We start from the raw sequence: 26,506 nt of genomic DNA on the forward strand, positions 1-26,506 counted from the left end.
GGAGACGGTGCATCCTCATCAGCACGTGGCCGTGGGACACGCTTGGCCTTTTTATCGGCAGCTGGCCATGTTGAGCCGCAACATGCGGAAGACTTGGTCGAGTGGATGACCAAGCCGTCTTTATCCTCCTCATCCTCTCTCACCCATGCCCAGGGTACTTTGTCTGGCAAAGCAGCGGCATCTTCCCTCAGCTCAATGTCATCAGTGACTCCTTCCCTAGCCCCACCATGTCCTCCTGAGGAGTCCCTCGAACTGTTTGACCACAGTGTTGGGTACATGCTCCAGGAGGATGCCCAGGGTTTGGAAGGCTCTGATGATGATACTGAGCTTGATGAAGGGAGTAACATGAGTACGGACAGAGGGGGTGCCCAAGAAGGACAGCAATCTGGCAGTCATGCTCCCCCTGCTGCAGCATACTGCCAGGTTTGCTCCGGTGATGAGGAAGGAGGGGATGATGAGGTCACTGACTCAACGTGGGTGCCTGATAGGAGAGAGGAGGAGGAGGAGGCGGCACATCACCAACGAGGCAGGATGCCCTCCAGGGGCCAGCCTAAGGGCAGCACATTGACTGCATCACACCCCAAAGCTCCACATGTGCAGGGCGCTGCAGTCTCTGCGCGTTATTCAAAAAGTTCTTTGGTGTGGGCCTTTTTTGAGACGAGTGCATCAGATCGCACCGCTGCTATTTGCAACATATGTCTCAAGCGTATCTCGCGTGGCCAAGCATCTCCCGCTTGGATACCACATGCTTGACCAGACATATGTTGACCTGCCATGCAATTCGTTGGCAAGCGTATCTAAAAGACCCACACCAAAGAACAAAGAGGACCTCTCCTTGTTCCTCATCAGCTGAGATCTCCAACCCCACTATACCTTCAGTCCTCTCTGAGACCTGCACTGAGAGGAATGAAGGTGTAGAATTAGGTGTGTCACAGCCAAGTACTTGTGGGCAATCTGCTTTTGGTACACCGACATCAGATTGTACCAGGCAAATTTCCCTGCCCCAGCTGCTGCACCGCCGAAAGAAGTTTGCTCCCAGCCATCCATATGCCCAGCGGTTGAATGCTAGCTTGGCAAAATTGCTAGCACTTCAACTGCTGCCTTTTCAGTTGGTAGACTCTGCCCCCTTCCGTGAGTTTGTGGAATGTGCGGTTCCTCAGTGGCAGGCACCCAAACGCCACTTTTTTCTCACGGAAGGCGATTCCGGCTCTCTACCGGCATGTGGAAGGCAATGTCCATGCCTCGCTGGACAGGGCGGTCAGCGGTAAGGTGCATATTACCGCTGACTCATGGTCCAGCAGGCATGGACAGGGACGTTACCTAAGTTTCACGGCGCATTGGGTGACTCTGCTGGCAGCTGGGAAGGATGCAGGACAAGGTGCAGTAGTGCTGGAGGTTGTTCTGCCACCACGCCTCCAAAATACTAATGATTGTGACACACCTCTCTCCTCCACCCCCTCCTCTTCTTCTTCCTCCATGGCCTCTTCCTGTGCTTTGTCCTCAGAACCAGCGGTGCTCCGTAGCCGTTCAAGGGGCTACGCAAGTACGCAGGCCAAAAGATGCCATGCGGTGCTTGAGCTGGTGTGCTTGGGGGACAGGAGCCACACTGGGGCAGAGGTTCTGTCAGCTCTGCAGGGGCAGGTTCAGAGGTGGTTGACGCCACACCAACTTAAGGCAGGAATGGTGGTTTGCGACAATGGCACCAGCCTCCTCTCTGCCCTCCGACAGGGACAAATGACCCATGTGCCCTGTTTGGCTCACGTCCTTAACTTGGTGGTGCAGTGGTTCTTGGGCAGGTACCCGGGCTTACAGGATGTCCTGAGGCAGGCCAGGAAAGTCTGTGTGCATTTCCGCCGGTCATATAATGCCAGTGCTCGGCTGGCGGACCTCCAAAAGGAGTTTAACCTGCCCAAGAACCGCCTAATCTGTGACATGCCCACCAGGTGGAACTCAACGTTGGCCATGCTGCACACGCAGCAGAGGGCCATCAATGAGTACCTGTGCAACTATGGCACCAGGACAGGGTCAGGGGAGCTTGTTTTTTTTCCCCACGCCAGTGGGCCATGATCAGGGATGCATGCACTGTCCTGTCACCATTTGAGGAGGCCACGAGGATGGTGAGCAGTGACAGTGCATGCATCAGTGACACTGTCCCCCTTGTCCACCTGTTGGAGCACACGCTGCGTGGAATAATGGACAGGGCACTTGAGGCAGAACAGAGACAGGAAGAGGAGGACTTCCTTAGCTCTCAAGGCCCCCTTTATCCAGACAGTGTTCCTGCGTGCCCGCCGATCACACAGGAAGAGGACGAGGAGGAGGAGGAAGATTGTGTCAGTATGGAGGTGGAGCCTGGCACTCAGCATCAGCAGCAGTCTTTAAGGGATCAGTCCCAAGAAACACATGGACTTGTACGTGGCTGGGAGGAGGTGGCTGCGGACCATGTCATCCTTAGTGACCCAGAGGACTCCGGACCGAATGCCTCAGCAATCCTACGCTGCATGGCCTCCCTGATCCTGCAAAGCCTGCGTAAGGATCCTCATATTCATGGTATCAAGGAGAAGGACCAATACTGGCTGGCAACCCTCCTTGATCCACGTTACAAGGGTAAGGTTGCGGACCTTATCTTGCCTTATCTGGCCATCTTGCCATCGCAGAGGGAGCAGAGGATGAAACATCTTCGGGAGGCCTTGCAGAAAGGTCTGTGCAACGCGTTCCTAGAGACTGGGAGGTTACAAACTCCTGTTTCTGGACAACTTGTTGCTGAGGCTTCGGTCAGTCAAAGAAGGAGCGGTGGAGAAGGTGGCCGTCTGACCGTTCAGACAATTTTTTGGTCCGCAGCCCCATGGTATGATCGGTTCCAGCAACCATCGCCAGCGTCTGTTTTACATGGTGCAGGAATACCTAGGGGCAAGATCTGACTTGGACACCTTTCCCACCGAAAATCCTCTGGGTTACTGGATCTTGAGGATGGATCACTGGCTAGAGCTTGCATGGTATGCAATTGAGGTACTGGCCTGTCCTGCATCCAGCGTTCTTTCGGAACGCACATTCAGTGCTGCTGGAGGCTTTGTAACCGATCACAGGGTGCGTCTGTCCACCGACTCGGTCAATCGACTGACCTTCATAAAAATGAATCAGTCTTGGATCACCACCAGCTACCAAGCACCTGATGCTGATGTAACCGAATAATTTTTTTTTAAATCTCAGATCCCTTCAAAGACTGCCTATGCTGATGCTGAGTGACTATCCCTGAGTAATTATCCTCTTTCTCCCCAATGATCACGCTGATAGCTTGTAAGAACATTTTTGGTTCTGGGCGCCACCACCAGTGCCTAAGGCCCAATTTTTCAGCCCCTGTTTAACAGGGGCGTGTAATTACAATTTTTGATGCAATACTTTGCAGCAGGGCTCGTTTCTGCGTTACAACTAGAGTATCTGTGAGGGGTTGCAGTGTTGTGGCACCAGCACCAGTGCCTAAGGCCCAATTTTTCAGCCCTTGTTTAACAGGGGCTTGTAATTACAATTTTTGATGCAATACTTTGCAGCAGGGCTCATTTCTGCGTTCCAACTAGAGTATCTGTGAGGGGTTGCAGTGTTGTGGCACCAGCACCAGTGCCTAAGGCCCAATTTTTCAGCCCCTGTTTAACAGGGGCGTGTAATTACAATTTTTGATGCAATACTTTGCAGCAGGGCTCGTTCCTGCGTTCCAACTAGAGTGTCTGTGAGGGGTTGCAGTGTTGTGGCACCAGCACCAGTGCCTAAGGCCTAATTTTTCAGCCCCTGTTCAACAGGGGCATGTAATTACAATTCTTGATCTAATATTTCACAGCAGGGCCCATTTCTGCGCCCACCAAGAGTGAGTGAGGACTTACAATGTTGTGGCACCAGCACCACCACCACCACCAAAGGCCCAATTTTTCTGCCCCTGTTCAACAGGGGCATGTAATTACAATTCTTGATCTAATATTTCACAGCAGGGCCCTGTGAGGGCTTACAGTGTTGTGGCCACAACAACACCTAAGGCCCAAATTTCTGCTGAGTATATAGGGCAGGCCCCTACTTTCAAACATCTAACTTACAAACGACTCCTACTTGCAAACGGAAGGAGACAACAGGAAGTGAGATGAAATCTACCCCTAGGAAGGGAAATTCTCTCCTGTAAGAGTTAATATGGGAAAAACATTTCTCCTTTCCACTGATGCTTTCCAATCCTTGTTCCACAAAAAACCCCAAATTTTCAAAAAACATTTGTCATTGGAACAAAAAGTGAGGTGAAATCTTCTGAAGAGGAGAACAGACAGCAAAACAAATGTCACAGGGGTGATAACCCTTCCCTATGTTTTCCAAAAAGCTTAAAAAAGATTTTTTGGCTGGAGCTAAACACGTTAAAAATGTACCCATTCAAAATTACAAACAGATTCTACTTAACAACAAACCTACAGTCCCTGTCTTGTTTGCACCGCCTGTATACTGCTGTTCAGAGTATATAGGGCCTGGTGGCCCCACACCTTTCCTTATTTTAATTTGGGTGCGGGATTCCCCTTAATATCCATACAAGACCCAAAGGGCCTGGTAATGGACTGGGGGGTACCCATGCCATTTGTCTCACTGATTTTCATCCATATTGCCAGGACCCGACATTACATTAAACCCGCAAGCAGTTTTAAATGAGATTTTTTCCTTTAAAAATGACATTTTGTGCAGGGACTGTTCTAAACACGGGAAACACGTGCCACTTTACAGGCATACTATAGACACCCCCCAGGTACGATATTTAAAGGAATATTTCACTTTTTTTTTTTTTTACTTTAAGCATCATTAAAATCACTGCTCCTGAAAAAACGGCCGTTTTTAAAAGTTTTTTTTGCATTGATACATGTCCCCTGGGGCAGGACCCGGGTCCCCAAACCCTTTTTTAGGACAATACCATGCAAATTAGCCTTTAAAATTAGCACTTTTGATTTTGAACGTTCGAGTCCCATAGACGTCAATGGGGTTCTAACGTTCGTGCGAATTTTCGGTCCGTTCGCAGGTTCTGGTGCGAACCGAACCGGGGGGTGTTCGGCTCATCCCTACCCAAGACCAAGAAGGGCATATAATTAAATATAATTCATTATTTTTTTACAGCAATGCCAATTCTTGCTTTCAATAAGAGTACCTCTATAGGTTACACTATGCCGCCTACTCTTTATGTACTCTCACTGTCTGAAGTCCAATCTGGTCGATTGGATTTTGGATTTTACATATATATTCCTTCCTTTTTGGTCTATATATATATTTTCTTTATACTTATTTTTTATTTTGGCAGGCATATGTCCCCAGCCCGTTTTGGCTGTCCCTGTGTACCCTGTTTTGCTGCTTCCTCACGGGGATAATATCCGCCCCAGCCTTCCACATATCCTTTTAATACAGGCTGTTTGGGAATTCCGCAAGACCTATGAGAAGTGGGAAATGCTTCTCTGCGCCCTCCTACTCCTCTTGTTGAGTCTTGCTATGCGTTGGTAGCGGGAGTCACCCGCTGCCATGTCATGCTAACAGCTGTTCGGACGCGAACAGACTGTCCCTATTGAATGAGAGTCTTTTTCCAATTGCTGCGCCGCTGAGCGCTTTTATACAGTGATTATTTTTACTGAATAAACTTGGAAGGTGTTTTATACGGACCACTCTTAGAGTTTTCCTTTTTTCTTGGGGGACTGTTGCTGTCCATCCTGCATTCAAGGTACGGATTTACCCAGAACAACCGATGATTGTTCCCTGCAGATGAGATCCAGCGTAGCTGTTTACCATTGGCTCATTCAGGCTTGTCTGACCCCCTGTAATTAAGGGGTCCACTGTGTCTGGTAAGCACACTCTCATGATTATACTTACCACATCTGATGCGTTATGAAAAGTGATTGGCCTGTCTGTATCAAGAGGAATCGAATCTCAGCTTTGATCATATGGACTTTCATAAAATACATATTTTTTAGTTTCTTTTTGCGCTGCACTTATTTGTTTAATGATTGTTATTGAGGTTGGTGAATTCCTTTAGTGTTCAGCTTGCATCTGTCAATGTGTAAAGTTTGCGCTGATTGTCCTTTGTTTTTTAATTGCACTGTAGTTTGCTACAGTCTTTTTAAATGTCATTTTTAAAATTGCATGTATAAATTGTTATAAATAAAATTAGTTTTTTTATCATTAGTGCCTAAAAAGTAAATTTTTCCCTCTTCTCCAATTTATATTGTTTTAGCTCTTGCTTTCATCAACAGTACCTTTATACGGTAATGGTGTGAAGGCACCACCAACCCCCAAAGACCAATTTTTCTGCAAATGTTTGACCGGGGCATATAATTTCAATTTTGTACAGCAATGCTGGCTCTTGCTTTCATCAAGAATACCTCTATAGCAGGCATGTCCAAAGTCCACGGGCCAATCCTGGCCCACGGGCCAATCGCGGCCCGTGTTCCGGTTTTGAACTGCCCGTCTGGTTATTTGGACATATATATCTTTTGTGGCCCCCAACGATCTCCCAGCGCCGGGGCCACAAAAGATATATATGCTGGCTGCCTCGGAGGGGACAGGGAGGAGGCGGGACGAGTGCTCTACACACAGGAGTATTTCCTGTTTACCCAGAAGCCTCTGTAATAGAAAGTCCCATCTCTGGCGCTGCTATTGGACAACTGTTCCGCCCATCAAAGGAGGCGGGACTTTCTATTAAAGAGGCTGCCGAGAAAACAGGAGTTTTTACTGTATGTAATCTTTTGGCACTTGTCCCGCCCCCTCCCTGTCCCCTCCAAGGCTGCAGATGGATGGGCATCAATCAGGCTGCACTGATGGCAATGGTGGGTGCTGCATTCCTGGCAGTGGGGGTGCTGTATTCCCTGCAATGGTAGGTGCTGCATTCCTGGCCATGGTGGGTGTTGCATTCCTGGCAATGGTGGGGCTGCATTCATGGCAATGGTGGGGCTGCATTCATAGCACTTGTGAGGCTGCAGATGGGCCTTTCTCTTGCTTCACAGTTCTTTATTTAAAATTTAAGTTTTTTTCCTGAAACTTCCCTCTTAAAGTGAAGGTGCGTGTTATATGCCAACAAATACGATATATCAAAATAACATGCCCAAGCTCATCTCTTTACTCACACACAGCCACAAAGGCAAAAGAATTCTTGTTGGGCAGTGTATTAGTGCTCAAACAAACACACTTAGACCAAATTTTAATGGTTCAGAGAATGTCAGGCAAAATGGTTGGCCCTCACACATGTTCACTGGCCCTCTTTGAAAAAAGTTTGGACACCCCTGCTCTATAGGGTTATGATGTGAAGGCACCACCAACATCCAAAGACCAATTTTTCCCCACTTGTTACTTCTTCTATCCAAAGACTGCAAAAGAGGCACCAGACTTTATCTAAAAAAAAATGTTATTCTTGGCCTCAGTGTACTATAATTTGGCTCCTTCACATAAGACTTGCTCACTGTGGTGCAAAAAGTTGTTTTTTCCATCCAAAGTCTGCCAAAGAGACATCAGAACACATCCAAAAAATCTCGAATCTTGTTCTGAGTGCCCTAAATTGTGGGCTCATTATACAGACTGCCTCCCCAAGCCGTTGTTTACAAAATAAAGAAAGCTTGCAGGGAAAATCAAATTAAATGTCTTTTTTTTTCTTTATAAATGTCAGTTTTGCTGCAGCAGGTTCTATACACGGTACAGATGTGCCACTTTACAGGTAGACTTAGGGGACCCCCCAGGCACTATATTTAAATTAATTTTTAATTTGTACTGTTTCACTTTAAGCATCATTAAAATCACTGCTCCTTCAAAAACAAGATTTTTTAAAAACTTTTTTTTGCATTGATACATGTTCCCCAGGGCAGTACCCGGGGCCACCATACCCTTTTTAGGGCCAATAACTTGCATATAAGCCTTCAAAATGGGCACTTTTGATTTTTCAAGTTCGAGTCCCATAGACTTTTAATAGGGTTCGCGTCCGAACTTTTGCAATGTTCGAGAGTTCTGGCGCAAACCAAACTGGATGTGTTTGGGCCATCTCTAATCTCCACTTCAGAAGTTTAATTAATTCCTTAAGTCTAATTTCCTGCACATCACTGGATGTTAGCGTTAGGGTTACAGGCAGGGTTTAATGTAAGGTTTAGTGTCGGGGTTACAGGCAGGGTTAGCGTGATGATTAGTGTGAGGATTACAGGCAGGGTTAGTGTAAGGGCTTGTGTAAGGGTTGCAGGCAGGAATGGTGTAAAGTTTAGTGTTGGGGTTACAGGCAGAGTTAGTGTGAGTGTAACAGGCAGGGTTAGTGTGAGGGTTGCAAGAAGGACTAGTGTGAGGGTTAGAGTTACAGGCAGAGTTAGTGTGAGAGTTATAGGCAAAGCTAACCTGAGGGCTAGAATTAAGGCTATAGTCAATAATAGTGTGGGGATTAGTGTTAGGGTTACAAGCAAGGTTTGTGTGAGGGGGACTTCTCTCAATGCCAAGAGCTCTGAGCCAAAAAGTACCAGTGGCACTGAAAGCTAATGTAATGTAGTTTCAGCTATGCAAAACAATCTCTGTACACGCGGGAAAAACAAAAGTTTTGTCTTACCATATCAGCCAGTCCAATATACAGAAACATTCCTCCAGCAAGTCCAAATATAATATTTGGTTCAAAGTTGTTGCCCACTAGAATCCCAATAATCATACCAAAGTAACACGTGCAAGCAGAAATAAAATTGAAGAACAGAGCTTGGGGGATACTCATTCCTGCATTCAGCAAGATTGCAAAATCACCTACAAAAAAAATCACCAAGTCAAAAACTTTACACATTTAATTGCTTCATACAGTCATCTGCTTTCGCAAATTTGCTTGTACTAGATCCAATATTTAAAAAATATTATTAAATACCGGTAATAATAATTTATATATTTAAATTTACACAAAAATGTAGGTGAGAAACTATTATAAACATTGTAACTGTACTCGCGTGACACCAACAGGGTGCCAACACAAATGCAACAACAAACTTCATTGTAAAAAAAAAAAAAAAAACAAAACACTATTTCCACCCCTTTCCATCCAAAAAAATGAGAAACTGGATCTGGTGTACCATAATATATGGAGGGAATGAAGAGGGTGGGAAGCTCAGAGGTAAAGGATACAGGATAAGGGGTGGTAAGGAGGTAAAGAGAGAGTGGGGGGGTAAGGAATGGAAATTTAGAGATATGGGCTATGAAGGAGTTTGTATTGTAAAACCAATGATATTGAGGAACCTGGATGACAATAAAAATAAAGTGACAATAAATGTATTGTTGACAACATGCATAATAGTTTCATGGCGGAGTATAGTTCAATTGGATAGCTGATGTAATAGATGCCCAGTCAAGACTGTATAAGTCACCCAGCATACCCGTATCTCATAAAAGCTGGTATACTGTATGTGTAGAATTTTTTTGCATAATATTTCTTCCATATTCCAATACTGTTTGACCCATGCAAGCTATTAACTCAGATTGGGGCTGTGGGCTGTTACCAGTACTTAGGCCCCATTCACACATACTGGAAGAATGTAAGCCACTGCAAGAACACATAGAAAACAATTGTTTCCTGTTTCTCCTTTTCACACCACCATGCTGGTGTTACGTGCAGTGTGGTGCATTGTGTTAAAATGCTAAATGTAAATGCATGTGAGATAAAAAATTAGAAAAAAGCTTTTCATTATTTTGACCCTTCCAAGGACCCATAGCAATTTAAATCACATAAAAACGGGTGTCAACAGAAGTTGAAAAAACATGCTAACGCATCAATAAAAATGCACACCAATGGATGACAATAAACATAATATTTTTTGCATTTTTATGCACTTTTATGTGTGAACAGGCCCTTAGGAAGGACATTTTTGGGTATGTTCAAGAGTTACGCAATGGATAGTTGAGTGAAAGTCGATTACCCAAGGGTCTGAATTACAGGAAGACCTTCTAATATTTGCTTCCAAAAAGCCTGTACAATGAGACAAGATCACCAGGAGGCAATATGGCCACATCCTTCAACATTTATCAGGTAGATGGGGCCAGATTTTAAGTGTAATTCTTTGTCATCTTCCACTCATTGTAGGTGGAATTATTTTTCATCTTCCAAACAACTGATAGATTCTTCAATTTTGTGCAAATGGAGAAGACACCTACTAGGGCAAACACTTTCTGAGATTGTTTTTGTGCAAGTTCAAATTCCCTTTAACAATCAGAGATTTACTAAAGAAGGGAGAATAAATCTATGGACAGTAACATTTTGTAAAGCATTGAAAGTTCCTCTAAGTTCTGTAACGGGTATGGGACAGCTTCTCTAAAGGGTTGAAACCTGTGGTAGATTGCGGTCTTCTAGAAGGAAATGTGATCAAATATTGCACCCCACTCTTTGACATAACTGTACTAAATATTAATATACTTACTGAATAGGATATCAAATATTGCTAGGAATGAGCGTTAGGTTCAGGTCGATGAGCTGAATGCTAGCTGTTCAAGACTCGCCAAATGGGTAAACTAAATGAAAGATTTGGCCTGTTCACACAAGTAGAACCTCTGGTTGCTGCTGCTGCAGCCATCCATTTAATTAATTGAGGTATTATTATTGCCACTAGAGGAATAACTTCACAGCCAGCCCACTGGCTTGCTTCACATAGTAAACAAGTCAGAGGGTATCCTGGGTGAAGTCGTTGACCAAATACTGTCATGAAAATATTTGGTCATTGACATCTGACATACCTCCCAACTGTCCATGATTTCGAGGGACTGTCCCTGATTTGTAGCAATGTCCCTCTGCCCCTCATTCCTCCTCATTTGTCCCTCATTTTGGTCTGATCCATATAGTTGTATATAAAATGCACTATTTATCTTTCAAAAAGTGTTTCCCAGTTCTAAACCTTTCATCCAATTTCTAAATTGATGCATTTGTACATTTTAAAAGCCAATATAAAGGAATAGCAGTGGTAAAAAAAAGCACATTGTGGATTTAATTAACCTTTTTTGGGGGGTTAATTCTCCTTTAAGGGGGTGTGGCAGGGGACGTGTCCTATGCCTACATACATTTTCTAGTAGATGTCCCTCATTCAAATCTCAAAATGTTGGGAGGTATGACATTAGGCAGCATCACCAGCCAGATTTTTTTAAATTGAGCAGTTTGTCAGTTGCCGCAAGAGTCTTTCAGCCACAGGATTGTCATATGGGGGTCATTAGGTTATTGTCAGCAGATCATCAGGCATCGTTCATCAGAACTGATGATGGATCTACATAATTAAACATGTTGGTTGATGTTGGATTTTTTTATGTTTTTATGTTTATTTACTTTTTTAGTGAATGAGTAAAAAATGACCTCCCCAAATATGTATACTGTTTCCCAGGACACTCAGTGGCCATGAAACTCCTACTGAGTGGCTGAGAGAAATATGCATTTTCATAACTCAGTTTGACTGCAACTCATCATACTAATGCCAAAGGTACTAGTAACACCTACTGGCAAAAGGGAGGAACTACAACCACACTAAGCATAGGGGAAAACCCAAATGATCGGAAAGACTACAAATCAACCAGGTTAACTACAGCCCATAGCAAAGCTAAATTTACTGGTAGTCCCAGTTTTAGACAAGAGTCATATACATATTATTCATTTCACAGCACAGACAGCAACAAATTCCAACCCATCCTCCCTGTTTTTACTAATCTCTCTGTCTCCATTTTGTAGCATTTGCAATAATTCTTATACCTGTGACACCATGTTAACAGGAAAGGCAATTAATGAAATTTTGCCGGTGGGTACACTGGCTGAGAAAACAAAGAGTTTCTATCCTTTCCCACTACCAATTGTTTCTCGATTGATTTTGAAGTAAAGACATTTTAAAAAATTGATTACTTAATATTAAAGGATGCTTACATTTACATTTACTTTTAAAGGGGAGTATGCATTCTATTTTTGTAAATACTCTCTGACACCAAAAATTACACTGTTTGGGATGGTTGCCTCTAAAGTTGCAACACACCAGCAAATTCCCAAAGCTATTTGTTCTCCCTGCAAGAGTTGGGTCAAAAATGTTGATGCTGAACGCTAATGAAAGTCCAAATTAAAGTTTTACCTTACAAAGAGAAGAAAACCAGTACACATCTTCTCCACTTTGATGACAGGTACAGATCTCCCTACTCAGAACCCCAACCAGTCAGCTGGCAATAGTGCTGTCTATTGTACTGACATTTAACATCTCTCAATGGGATACCAAGCCTGCCGGAACCTGCACTGTGCAGTTCATTTGGAAAAACTGTGGTTTGCCATATCATGAAGTAGAAAGCTAAGAAGAGGTATTAAAAAAACAATTCAGTAATAGTGACATATACATCCCTCAATGGGATACCAAGGCCTGCTGGAACCTGCACTATGCAGTTCATTTGGAAAAACTGTGGTTGGCCATATCATGAAGTAGAAAGCTAAGAAGAGGTATTAAGAAAAACAATTCAGTAACAGCGATAGATAGTAGCCTAGCAGCTCCTAGTAGTAGTACTATTCAAACTGCTGATCAGTGGGAATCAGGAGCAAGATCTATAACCTTAGGCATTTAGAATACATTTCACTTACCAAACTCATGGGGAAACTCCTCACACACAATGGCGATAGATGTACTCAGCCCTTGCAAAGGAGATAATGTAAATGAAGCCCCAATGGCGAGCCCATCAATAAAGTTATGCAGGGCATCACTAAATGTAATCATCCATGCTAATGTTCCAATCTCTTTCATTGGAGTCCATTTCCTTATTTTGCAGCAACATTTTCCTTCATCTGTTTCCTATAAGGAACAACACATATCAGTGAGAACTACATCTTATAATATGCACATTAAAACATCTTTCTTTCTCGAACATCACGGGACACAGAGCCACAGTAATTACTGATGGGTTATATAGGTATCACTGGTGATTGGACACTGGCACACCCTATCAGGAAGTTCAACCCCCTATATAATCCCTCCCCCTTGCAGGGATACCTCAGTTTTTACGCCAGTGTCTTAGGTGATGGACGTGTAAAGATGTCCTGTGCTGAGCTCCAAAGGGAATATCCTAAGATCCTATACTGGGGCAAGCCAGGCGAACCGGATCCATTCAAAGTGTCTTTTCATGGCCGAATTGAATGGTACACGGGCCTCGTGTCCGAAGAAACGAGGTTTTACCCGTAATGCTTCTCTTTTTAGAGAGCTGGACCCCGCAGATCAGAAAATGGCTTTAAACTTCCTAATTTCTGGCGAGGTGCTTTACGGTCCCAGAACTGTTGGATCCCCCTACTGATGGGGGCCCCAGTCTCTGACGGTTTTTTCAAACGGAGCCCACCGTGAGAGGTGAAGATTGGGTCTGTGTAAACGGCACCCTGCGGCTGGATAAGGTAAGAGGAGATTCCACAGAATTTTTGAGTTCTAGTGGCTTTTCTCCTTTAAGGTAAATGCATGCTATGCCTATTGTGACCACCGGGGGCTGCCAAGAGCACAAACCTACACATGCTGAATGTCTGTCTCAGGTGTTGTAATCGCTGTGTATGTCCCAGCGTATCAAGCAGGCTGCAAGCAGGTAAGGTGGATGGGGGGATTTCTCATGTTTGAATGTTCCCCCCCAGGCTAGAGAGGGGCCACAGGGGTCTAGAAAGTGGTTATACCACCCGGGCTCTGTGGCCTAATGGCCACCATCTCTGAAGATAGCCGTTCAGGCAAATCTTGTTACCAGTCTCCCTCCTCCCCCCCCCCCCCCCCCATCCCCAGCCTTTTCTCCAGAGCATGACAGGAGAGTCGGCAGTGCGGGAAGCGCTCGTTTTTTTTCAAAACTCGAGGGGGGGGGGCGGTAGAGGAGGGGGCGGGATGTCAGCACAGAGTGTTTAGACTCCCACTCAGGCCAGCTGCAGGCTATTAAAGGCACTCTGTACAGGTGCACTCAGCCTTCTGAGAGACACAGAGCTGACGGTCGCATGTAAGGTGGGACACAGGCATTCTCCTAGGCAGCATTTACTGAAGTAACACCAGACTGAGCATTGGGTAGCAAGGCTTTTAGCCAGACTACATCGCTCAGCGGACAGTGTTCATTTGTATACCTCACACCTTGTTGCTTTGCACTATGGGTAGAAGAGGTTCAAGCACCCCAGGAACCAGAGACACTAGGGGATCTCGTTCAGGTTCTGAGGGCCCCCTGTCGGCAGCATCCTTCCCCCCTAAAGATGGGCCAGGGACGGCTAGCCAGGGAGAGCCATCGGGGTCAGGGGCTACACCTGCTTCTGGCACTTCAGCCCCTGTATATATTACACAAGAGGTTTTTTCCTCAACCATTAATGGTCTAGAGGAAAGATTAATGGCCGTGATTACGTCTTCACTCAGTGGAAGAAAACGCACTAGGCCTTCCTCTGTTCCCCAAGACCCTCAGACAGAGGAGCTCTGGGATAAAGGAGATGAATCCCTTTCAGAGGATCAGGATGGGATGGATGATTCCTCTTCGGAGGATTCAGGTGGAGAGGGACCCTCTGCGACTTCCCAAGAGGAGAAAGTCTTAGTGCAGATCCTCACTGGATTGGTCCGCTCCACATTTAAGTTGCCCATACCTGAAACTGCTAAAGAATCCTCTTCTGCTTTGGGGTCACTGAAACCTTTCCAAGCAGCACATGCTTTTCCTGTTCATACTTTACTTGAAAAGCTTATTTATTCTGAGTGGGATCACCCAGACAAACGTTTTTTTCCGCCGAGAAAGTTTTCAACACTTTATCCGATGGAAGAAAAGTTTATTAAAATGTGGGGAATACCAGCTATTGATGCCGCCATTTCCTCCATAAATAATAGCCTGACTTGTCCTGTAGACAATGCTCAGATGCTCAGGGATCCTGTAGATAAAAGGATGGAATCCCTATTGAAGGATGTTTTCTCCTTAGCAGGATCAGTGGCCCAACCTGCAATAGCAGCGATTGGAGTCTGTCAATACTTAAGAGACCATGTTAGGCAGGTCATCAAAGTATTACCTGAACAGCAGGCCCAGGGGTTTGCTAACCTTCCAGCGGCCTTATGCTTTGTGGTTGACGCCATTAGAGATTCTATCGTGCAAACCTCCCGTCTTTCACTGGGGTTGGTGCATATACGTAGAATCCTATGGTTGAAAAATTGGTCAGCCGAAGCACCATGTAAGAAGCTACTGGCTGGGTTTCCATTTCGTGGTGCAAGGTTGTTTGGAGAGGACTTGGATAACTATATCAAGAGAATCTCTTGTGGGAAAAGCACTCTCTTACCTGTCAAGAAGAAGAGTAAGCGTCCCTCTTTCAAACGGACTCTTTCCCCAGCGCCGGGGGCTTCAGCCTCCAGGCAGTCTCGACGGCCACCTCCATCGGGGTCCAGAGACAAGAGTCAACCCCAGGGACAAAAGAAGTCCTGGGGAAAGAAGCCTACTAGGCAAAACACTAAGACCTCTGCATGAGGGGGCGCCCCCGCTCACTCGAGTGGGGGGAAGACTGCGACAATTCTCAGAGCTCTGGCAGGAGGACTTCCAGGACAGATGGGTAGTCTCCACGGTAACCTTAGGGTACAAGCTGGAGTTTCAGGAATTCCCTTCTCCTCGGTTCCTCAGATCAAATGTTCCCAGAGACCCAGAGAAGAAGCAGTCGCTCCTTCTAGCGTTAGAGCGACTTTTGTCACAGGAGGTCATTATGATAGTTCCCGCAAAGGACCAGGGATTGGGCTTCTATTCCAACCTTTTTACGGTCCAAAAGCCAAATGGGGATGTCAGGCCCATTTTGGACTTAAGGGATCTGAACCGATTCCTAAGGATTCAATCCTTCCGCATGGAATCAATTCGAACAGTAGTTCCCACCCTGCAGGGAGGAGAATTTCTGGCATCAATAGACATCAGAGATGCATATCTGCATGTGCCCATTTTTCCTGCTCATCAGAAGTTTCTGCGCTTCGAGGTAGGAGGGCGCCATTTCCAGTTTATGGCTCTGCCCTTTGGGATAGCCACTGCACCTCGAGTGTTCACAAAGATCTTGGCTCCTCCTCTGGCCAGATTAAGGGCTCAGGGTATAGCTGTCATAGCATACCTAGACGACCTGCTCTTGATAGACCGGTCGGTAGCCTCTTTGAATGGAAACTTGAGGACTACGGTCAGGTATCTAGAACACCTGGGTTGGATCCTCAACTTAGAAAAGTCTTTCCTAAAACCAGTAAGAAGACTGGAATATTTAGGTCTGATTATACATACAAGCCAGGAGAAAATATTTCTACCCCAGGCAAAGATCACTGCTTTGAGAGAGCTGATTCTGACAGTAAGGACCAAGAAGGGTCCCTCAGTCCGCCTTTGTATGAGGCTACTAGGGAAGATGGTGTCTTCATTCGAAGCAGTTCCCTATGCTCAGTTTCACTCAAGAATGCTGCAACACAGTATTCTGTCGACCTGGAACAAGAAGGTTCAGGCATTAGACTTTCCGATGCACCTGTCGCATGCGGTGCGTCAGAGCCTCAATTGGTGGCTCATACCCGAAAACCTGCAGAAGGGGAAATCCTTTCTACCGGTTACCTGGACGGTGGTAACAACAGATGCCAGTCTGTCAGGTTGGGGAGCAGTTCTGGAACAGGCTGCGGTCCAAGGAGTATGGTCCAAGACAGAGAGGACCTTACCCATCAACATTCTGGAGATCCGGGCGATACATCTAGCTCTAAAAGCCTGGACTATCAGGCTACAGGGTTGTCCGGTCAGGATCCAGTCCGACAATGCCACAGCAGTGGCTTATGTCAATCATCAGGGAGGCACCCGGAGCCGAGCTGCTCAAAAAGAGGTGAACCAGATCTTAGTCTGGGCAGAGAAGCATGTGCCATGCATATCGGCAGTTTTCATCCCGGGAATAGAGAATTGGCAGGCGGACTATCTAAGTCGCCAGCAGTTACTTCCAGGGGAGTGGTCTCTGCATCCCGACGTCTTTTGGGCCATATGCCAAAGATGGGGGGTTCCAGATGTAGATCTCTTTGCATCCCGATTCAACAAAAAGATAGACAGATTTGTGGCAAGGACAAAAGATCCTCTTGCATGCGGGACGGATGCGTTGGTGATTCCGTGGCATCGGTTCTCACTGATTTACGCATTCCCGCCTATTCTGCTACTACCACGACTCCTTCACAGGATCAGGCAGGAAAGGAAGTCGGTACTTCTGGTGGCCCCCGCTTGGCCCAGAAGGACTTGGTATGCAGAAATAGTAAGGATGACGGTAGGTTCCCCGTGGACACTACCGGAACGCCCAGACCTGTTATCTCAAGGTCCAGTGTTCCATCCTGCCTTACAAACGCTAAATTTGACGGTTTGGCTATTGAGACCCACGTTCTGAAGAGTCGTGGGCTCTCAGGTCCTGTCATATCTACCTTGATTAATGCAAGGAAGCCAGCTTCCAGGATGATTTATCATAGAGTCTGGAAAGCTTATATAACCTGGTGTGAATCCAGAGGTTGGCATCCCAGGAAATATGTCATAGGTAGAATCCTTGATTTTCTACAGATGGGATTAGAGATGAAGCTGGCCTTGAGTACCATCAAAGGCCAGGTCTCTGCTTTATCAGTATTATTTCAGCGGCCACTTGCTTCGCATTCTTTGGTCCGAAACTTTATGCAGGGGGTGATGCGTCTTAATCCTCCGGTTAAAGCGCCCCTAAACCCCTGGGACTTGAATTTGGTCCTGGCTGTGTTACAGAAACGGCCTTTTGAACCAATAAGTCAGATTCCTTTGGTCTTGTTGACAAGGAAATTAATTTTTCTGGTGGCCATCTCTTCTGCTAGAAGAGTATCAGAATTAGCAGCTCTTTCCTGTAAGGAGCCTTATTTGATTATACACAAGGATAGAGTGGTACTACGCCCTCATCCTAGTTTTTTACCGAAGGTGGTTTCTGATTTTCATTTAAACCAAGACATTGTTCTACCTTCCTTTTTTCCAGATCCCTGTTCTCCGGAAGAGAGATCTCTACATTCGTTGGATGTAGTAAGAGCAGTTAAGGCCTATCTAGGGGCAACTACTCAGATCCGCAAGACGGATGTTTTGTTTGTGCTGCCAGAGGGTCCCAATAGAGGACAGGCAGCGTCAAAAGCTACCATTTCTAAATGGATTCGACAGTTGATCATTCAAGCTTACGGTTTGAAACAGAAGATTCCTCCGTTTCAGATCAGGGCACATTCCACAAGGGCTATTGGTGCTTCTTGGGCAGTGCATCACCGGGCCTCTATGGCTCAAATCTGCAAGGCCGCAACCTGGTCTTCAGTTCATACATTCACCAGATTCTATCAGGTGGATGTGAGAAGGCATGAGGATATCGCCTTTGGGCGTAGTGTGCTGCAGGCAGCGGTACAGGGTCCTCAGGTCTGATTGCACCCTACTTGGTCGTGGTTCCCCCCCTCAGGTAGCATTGCTCTGGGACATCCCATCAGTAATTACTGTGGCTCTGTGTCCCGTGATGTTCGAGAAAGAAAATAGGATTTTTTAAAACAGCTTACCTGTAAAATCCTTTTCTTTCGAAGGACATCACGGGACACAGAGGTCCCACCCCTCTTCTAATACACTATATTGCTTGGCTACAAAACTGAGGTATCCCTGCAAGGGGGAGGGATTATATAGGGGGTTGAACTTCCTGATAGGGTGTGCCAGTGTCCAATCACCAGTGATACCTATATAACCCATCAGTAATTACTGTGGCTCTGTGTCCCGTGATGTCCTTCGAAAGAAAAGGATTTTACAGGTAAGCTGTTTTAAAAAATCCTATTTTCCCTACCTTCCTCTTCTATCCAGAAACAACATGATTATTTGATTGTCAGATTCATTACTGATTCTCATTAAATAAGGAGAACTACATTTTTTCTGGTAAAATATTTATTTTCTTCTACAACTCCGGAGACAAATGCTGGATTGTATATTTGATCCATACTATGAGCAATTTACACCTGTGTTTCTAATAGAGGATTTGTTTGGCTTACCTTTCCTTTAATAGGCTCTTATAAAAGATGGAAAATGCAAATAAAAACTGACAAAAACAAGCCACCAAAAAACAACTACTAGTTATGGAGTCTATAAAAATGTTACATTTACATTTGCATACATTGAATAAGTAACTTAATTAGTATTAATATCATCCTACTGAAACCACTTGCACATCACCCAGCATGATGAGGAAAAGAGCAATTCACGTTCTGATGAACTGCATTCATAGCATTGTTTCTTAGGCTATAGGTACACTAGCCTACCCTGACCGCGGCTGCGGGAAAATGCTAAACGTGACAAAAATGCAAAATGCATTTTTCAGTTTAGGCTGTTGTAAGTCCCAAGCCATGCATTGAGTAACTGTAGTGCAGACTGCAGAGCAGCAAAAAACAGTATGTATTTCACCTGCACATTTACCTTTTGCCTGGAGTACAGCTTTAAAATTGCATTTCGCATTTCTTGTAAATTCTATACTAAGTATATTCAAATGCAAGCGAATCCCATGTAGATAATCCATCATCTGCACTAAACTTGTTGAGTTCATACTTACAATATATATATTGTGACAGCAGGCAGGTAAAAACACCTGGTTGCATCCAGGATGGAAAATATGTATGCCCTAGATTCAGGCTTTATGCTGACTTATACCACTAGGGGGAGTGCTGGGAGTCCTGCAGGGGAAGAGTTAATGAGCCCAGCTGAAGTAAGTGGGCTCATTAAGACCTATAGAAATCACCCCAGCATGCTTAGGGAGATGCTCCATCCTGGAACCAGTTCTGTGATTGTGTAGACTGGGGAGTGTGGTATCTGAGCTTTGCGGTGAGTTAACGCCTGTGTGGCAAAACTTCTCAAAGAGAGATAGGGTCTGGGGCAGCACAAGGCTGCACCCAGTTGTTAGTTAGGGAATCTACGTGTGTAGTAAGCGGTCAAGCTGACCAGGATTTCTTTTCATGTTTCTTTTTGTTTTTCTGTTATTTTTTCAATGCATCTAGTCTGAATAAACCGCACCTTTGTTTTTTGTTTCACCTACCAAGCTGTCTGCTGTGCCTGTTTTTGTGTGGTGAACCCATCCAGGGGGTCACACACACCCGCTGCCGAGCTAACCCCTCACAGTTGGTGGAGAAGCAGGGGCAGTTTTTTTTTTTTTTTTTTAAGGCCAGCATGGAGGAGATACTGAGACAGCTGGCTCTAGCAAATGCAAATCAGCAGCGGACAAATGCAACTTTGCAGCAGAGTCTGGAAGCTCAGCAGAAAGCTCAACTGCAGAGTCTGGACGCTCAGCAACAAGCCCAGCAGCAATCTGAGGCCCGCTTCATAGAGCTGTTACAAAAGCAAGAGCAGAGACTCCAACAACAAATCGAGACATTAATGCAGCAACGGCCGCAGACCAGTGAGGCAAGTGGTTCCACTAATACTGCATCCTTTGGTGTGAGCCGTTTACTGACAAAAATGACTGGAGAGGATGATCCGGAGGTGTTTTTGACCACATTTGAAAGGACTGCTGAAAGGGAAAAGTGGCCTAAGGAGCAGTGGGCTGGACTTGTGGCCCCTCTGTTAACAGGGGAATCGCAGAAAGCCTATTATGACCTAGAGCCGGACCAAGCAAAAGACTATGTGGTGCTAAAAACAGAAATATTGGCACGGCTGGGTGTCACCCTGGCCGTCCGGGCTCAGCGTGTACATAACTGGACTTTCCGGCTTGGAAAACCCCCCAGGTCTCAAATGTATGATCTCATTCACCTGAGCAGGAGGTGGCTGCAGCCAGAGACTTTGACCGCACCAAACATTGTGGAACGTGTTGTTATGGATCGTTTTCTGAGAGCTCTTCCTACTTCCATCCAAAAGTGGGTAAGCCATGGAGACCCAGAAACTGCAGATAAGCTTGTGGATCTGGTTGAGAGGTACTTGGCTACAGAGAACCTGACCACCTCTTCCAGGGACTCACGGACTTTCCACCCTAAGACCAGACCATCCCCAGTGGCGGGTAAGATGACTCCAAGGGGTGAGGGTGGAGAGAGTGAGAAGGTGGGGGTTCAACCTAATGTCTGGCGGAAGCAGCCCGGGAAGCCCAGGCCGCAAGGGGCAGCGAAAAAGATTATTTGCTACCGCTGCCGGCAAGAGGGACATATTTCAGCTAATTGCCCAGTTGTGGATGAACCTATGCAATGTGACTTTATAAGGGACAGACGTCAGTCGATGTTTGCGACAGTCGCTTGTACTGCCATTCGGGGACCTGAGAAACATTTATGTAAAATGTGTATTAATGGTAGAAATGTGGATGTGTTGCTGGATTCAGGTAGCCTGGTGACATTGATAAAGGCTGAATTAGTTACTACAGTGGTCTCTGGGAATAACAAGGTGGCTGTTATTTGTGTGCATGGGGACACCCGAGAGTATCCTGTAACTTCAGTGTTTTTTGAGACCCACAAAGGTAACCTCTCTCATCAGGTGGGGTTAGTGTCTCACTTACCACATGATGCCATTGTGGGAAGGGATTTTCCAATGTTCTGGGAACTCTGGGATTGTCCTGAGCCCCCCACTGGTGCCCCTATAGACCAGAAAGATGATGACCAGAATTCCTCTGAGAGTGGTGAGGACTCTCCAGAATTTCCCTTGTCGGTATTGGCAGGGGAAACTCGAGAAAATGGGGAGGAGCCAACATCCTCAGATGAAAACATGCCGTCTGTGGAATTTTCAGATCTTGAGGTTCACAGGGAAAATTTTGCCACAGAACAGTTAAAAGACCCCACCCTAATAAAGGCACGGGAGAATGTGGTGAAAATAGATGGTGAGTTAGTGAACCCAGAAAAAACTTGCACTTACCCGTACTTCACTGTGGAAAGGGACCTACTGTATCGAGTGGCTCAAAGGGCAGAAGAAACCGTTGAGCAACTTGTGGTGCCCAAACCTTACCGGAAGTTGGTGTTGGAATTGGCCCATGGGCACATTCTTGGAGGTCATCTGGGGACAGAGAAAACCAGAGAGAGAGTATTGCAGAGATTCTATTGGCCTGGGGTCATGAAGGAAACAGAAAATTATTGTTCCTCCTGCCCTGTGTGTCAGAAATCGGCACCTATGCCACATTTCCGTAACCCGCTGGTACCTCTTCCTATCATTGAGATCCCCTTTGAGAGGATCGCAATGGATTTGGTAGGTCCGATAATGAAGTCCGCTAGGGGGCATCAGTACATTTTGGTTATAATGGACTATGCCACCCGTTATCCGGAAGCGATTCCTCTTCGAAATACCTCGGCCAAAACCATAGCCAAAGAACTATCACTTGTTTTTAGCCGTGTGGGTATTTGTAAGGAACTGCTTACGGACCAAGGTACACCTTTTATGTCCCGAGTTATGAAAGAACTATGCAAGTTGTTCAAAGTGACACAATTACGTACGTCTGTGTATCACCCCCAAACAGATGGGTTGGTTGAAAGATTCAACAAAACCCTAAAACAAATGTTAAAGAAGGTGGTGGATAGAGATGGAAAGAATTGGGACTGTCTAATACCCTATTTGATGTTTGCCATTAGGGAGGTACCCCAATCCTCTACGGGTTTCTCACCCTTCGAGTTACTCTATGGGAGACACCCAAGAGGACTGCTGGATATCGCCAAGGAAACTTGGGAAAATGAGAGTTCTCCCCACAGGAGTGTGATTGAGCATGTCGCCCTGATGCAAGATAGAATTGCACAGGTAATGCCAATCGTAAAGGAACATTTGGCCCAATCGCAGTTAGCACAGCAGAGAGTGTACAACCGTGGGGCCAAGACCCGTACTTTTTCCCCAGGGGATAAGGTATTGGTGCTAGTCCCTACGGTTGAAAGCAAATTCATGGCCAAATGGCAAGGTCCATACGAAGTTCTCGAAAAAGTGAGTGAGGTGAACTATAGGGTTAGACAGCCAGGAAGGCGAAAGCCGGAACAGGTATATCACGTCAATCTGCTGAAAGCCTGGAGGGATAGGGAATCCCTAGTCGCAGAGACTTTGTCACCGGTCCAGTCTGATTGCTTTGTTCCTGAGGTTGGAATCGCAGTCTCCTTATCGAAACCCCAAAAACAGGAGGTTAAAGAGTTTGTACTTCGCAACAAAGAGATTTTCTCTGAGCTACCGGGAGAAACCTCTGGCGTAGAGCATGATATTATTACCCCGCCAGGAGAAAGGGTAAAACTAAAACCTTATAGAATACCAGAAGCCCGACGGGAGGCAATACGTGGGGAGGTTCAAAGGATGCTGGAATTGGGTGTGATAGAGGAGTCCCAGAGTGACTGGTCCAGTCCTATCGTACTAGTGCCCAAACCAGATGGGAGCTGGCGGTTTTGTAACGATTTTCGACAATTGAATAAAGTTACAAAATTTGACACCTACCCCATGCCGCGTATAGATGAGTTGATCGACCGGCTGGGAACAGCCCGATACATGACAACTCTCGATCTCACCAAAGGGTATTGGCAAATTCCCCTGGCCGAGTCGGCCAAGGAGAAAACGGCGTTTGTAACCCCAGATGGGGCGTTCCAATACAAGAGAATGCCGTTTGGGTTACAGAATGCACCTGCAACATTCCAGCGGAAAATGGACAAAATTCTGAGGCCCCATCAGAAGTATGCTGCAGCTTACCTGGATGATGTGATTATCCATAGCACAGATTGGGTCTCACATCTGCCAAAAGTGCAAGCAGTCTTAGACTCCATACGGGAAGCTGGGTTTACAGCCAATCCAAAGAAGTGCACCATTGGACAGGAGGAGGCCAAATATCTGGGGTACACTATTGGGAGGGGAGTGATAAAGCCTCAAGTCAATAAAGTTGAGGCCATACAGAGTTGGCCACGTCCCAACAACAAGAAACAGGTACGAGCCTTTCTGGGAATCGCTGGCTATTATCGGCGATTCATCCCCCATTTTGCTTCTCAGGCTGTGCCCCTCACCAACCTGACAAAAGGGAAAGAGTCTGTCATGGTCAAATGGTCCCCAGAGGCTGAAGCAGCATTCCAGTCATTAAAAACCGCCTTATGTAGCCAGCCAGTGTTGTACTCCCCAGACTTCTCTAAGGACTTTGTTGTACAAACTGATGCATCAGACGTTGGGTTGGGAGCAGTGTTGTCCCAGGTCTGGAACGGGGAAGAGCACCCAGTCATTTACCTCAGCAGGAAATTGAAGTCCCATGAGGTAAATTACGCCACAATTGAGAAGGAGTGTTTAGCTGTGAAGTGGGCTCTAGATTCCCTTCGGTACTATCTATTAGGTAGGCACTTTGACCTGGTAACTGATCACGCTCCTTTAAAGTGGATGGCTCAAAACAAGGAGACCAATAGAAGGATAAATAGGTGGTTCCTGGCCCTACAGGAATTCAACTTTACAGTAAAGCATCGCCCTGGCGTTAAAATGGGGAATGTGGATGCTTTGTCTCGAGTACATGCGTGCCTGACTGCGTGTGTTCCAACCCCAAGGTTGAAACAAGAGGGGGGGGTATGTGACAGCAGGCAGGTAAAAACACCTGGTTGCATCCAGGATGGAAAATATGTATGCCCTAGATTCAGGCTTTATGCTGACTTATACCACTAGGGGGAGTGCTGGGAGTCCTGCAGGGGAAGAGTTAATGAGCCCAGCTGAAGTAAGTGGGCTCATTAAGACCTATAGAAATCACCCCAGCATGCTTAGGGAGATGCTCCATCCTGGAACCAGTTCTGTGATTGTGTAGACTGGGGAGTGTGGTATCTGAGCTTTGCGGTGAGTTAACGCCTGTGTGGCAAAACTTCTCAAAGAGAGATAGGGTCTGGGGCAGCACAAGGCTGCACCCAGTTGTTAGTTAGGGAATCTACGTGTGTAGTAAGCGGTCAAGCTGACCAGGATTTCTTTTCATGTTTCTTTTTGTTTTTCTGTTATTTTTTCAATGCATCTAGTCTGAATAAACCGCACCTTTGTTTTTTGTTTCACCTACCAAGCTGTCTGCTGTGCCTGTTTTTGTGTGGTGAACCCATCCAGGGGGTCACACACACCCGCTGCCGAGCTAACCCCTCACAATATCTATATATATATAGATATATATATATATATATATCTATATATAGATATCTATATATAGATATCTATATATAGATATATAGATATCTATATATAGATATATATATATAAGTTTTCTTTATTATATACACAATTGTAGGAATCAAATCCACCAAATATACAAGCATATAAATAAAAGGTCAGCAGATTTTTTACAGAAAAATGTGCAATGATTGGCAGTAAAGGGAATGTAAGCCACAGGAAATGAGCCTTGTAAATGTTTTTGAAAAAAAAAAAGATATATAGAAATACAAGCTTACAAGGCTAAGACCTTTCACACAATATGCCAATATTGGTTTGTTCATGACGCAGATTCTTTATATGTGCTGTACAACGTTTTGCTGTTACAGCAGTTTCTAATAGTATAATTAAACCTGACATTTAGCAACACATGTACTATGCTGTCAAAATGATATAAGCTATAAAAAGAATCTTAACACCTTCAAGTATTTTAGTGGTTTATTGCAGACAGCATTTTGTCAGCATTAACCTAATCTACTGTAAAACTTTAATTATAATGACTCTCAGGATCTTATCTTTTTTATTGTCAAATGTAAAAAAAAGTTGCTGATAAAAGGTATATACTTTACTGAATACAAAAATAGTCACCCTGAGAATGCTGGTAGACAAAAAATGTAAAGTAGTGAAATAAAGTGGGAATGGCTATTTTTTTTCCATAATAAATTTTTATTGAGAAAAAAAGAATATTTTTCAATGTAACAAAAGACATTACAGCAGTGTGCAGTTACAAAAAGAAAAATTTGAACGTAAAATCAAAAAGATACACATTACATAGGTCTCAAAACTAGAGTATGAAGACTCTGTATGACAAATCTGTCAGTCATGTAAAAAACGAAATGGTTAAAGAGCCCAGTTAGCAAGGCCATCATAAAGGAGAATATATAATAAAGATCAAACCCTGTTACCCAAAAAAACGGTACATGGAGGCTTAATAAAGACTGAGTACAAGGGATAGTACCATCTTGCAATCCTAGCTCCATGGAAGTCTGGGTGACCAGTGAACAGAAAAAAAAAAAAGAGGGGGGGTGACCAAGGAGGAGAAGAAAAGGGGGTTAGAGTGGGAAACAGAAAGGAAAAGGGGGAGGGGGGGCAAAGGGGTGGGCATGGAGAAGAAGAGAAAGGGGAAGAGAGAAGAAAAAGAAGGAGGTGGAATCCAACTTCCCAGTGGGGCCAAGGAGAGGTAGATTTTACTTATGCAAACAATGCATGGGAGAGAGGAAGGGTTCTTTATATTTTGTGCCCCAAGCTATGGTGCCTAATGTCAAATTCAGTCCTTTCAAATTGTCAGTTTTATTGTTGGTGGGTTTGTCTGGATGAAAACTCTTGTTGCAATTGAATAGCTGACATCAGTAAAATTATTGCTGCAGCAATGACTTCTGGCCTGTGAAAACTCGTATGCCTCGCATTCTGAATATCTACAGGTAGACTGGACATGTCTTGTTTTATCAAAGGTGTTGGCCAA

The 26,506-nt window shown here is 45.2% G+C and overlaps 1 protein-coding gene across 2 annotated transcripts in view; it reads right to left on the bottom strand.

The window, feature by feature from the left end:
• The window catches only part of SLC39A8 (solute carrier family 39 member 8), a 125,074-nt gene that overhangs the window by 8,588 nt on the left and 89,980 nt on the right, over nt 1-26,506 (bottom strand). For both annotated transcript variants that reach the window (XM_073601615.1, XM_073601624.1), the window contains exons 7-8: nt 12,581-12,788; nt 8,570-8,754 (exon numbers count right to left, since the gene is read on the bottom strand). In XM_073601615.1, the coding sequence (XP_073457716.1) occupies nt 8,570-8,754; nt 12,581-12,788 (393 nt within the window). The remainder of the gene's footprint in view (nt 1-8,569; nt 8,755-12,580; nt 12,789-26,506) is intronic.

Source organism: Aquarana catesbeiana, linkage group LG01 (assembly GCF_042186555.1).
Source record: "Aquarana catesbeiana isolate 2022-GZ linkage group LG01, ASM4218655v1, whole genome shotgun sequence".
NCBI classification, from domain to species: domain Eukaryota; kingdom Metazoa; phylum Chordata; class Amphibia; order Anura; family Ranidae; genus Aquarana; species Aquarana catesbeiana.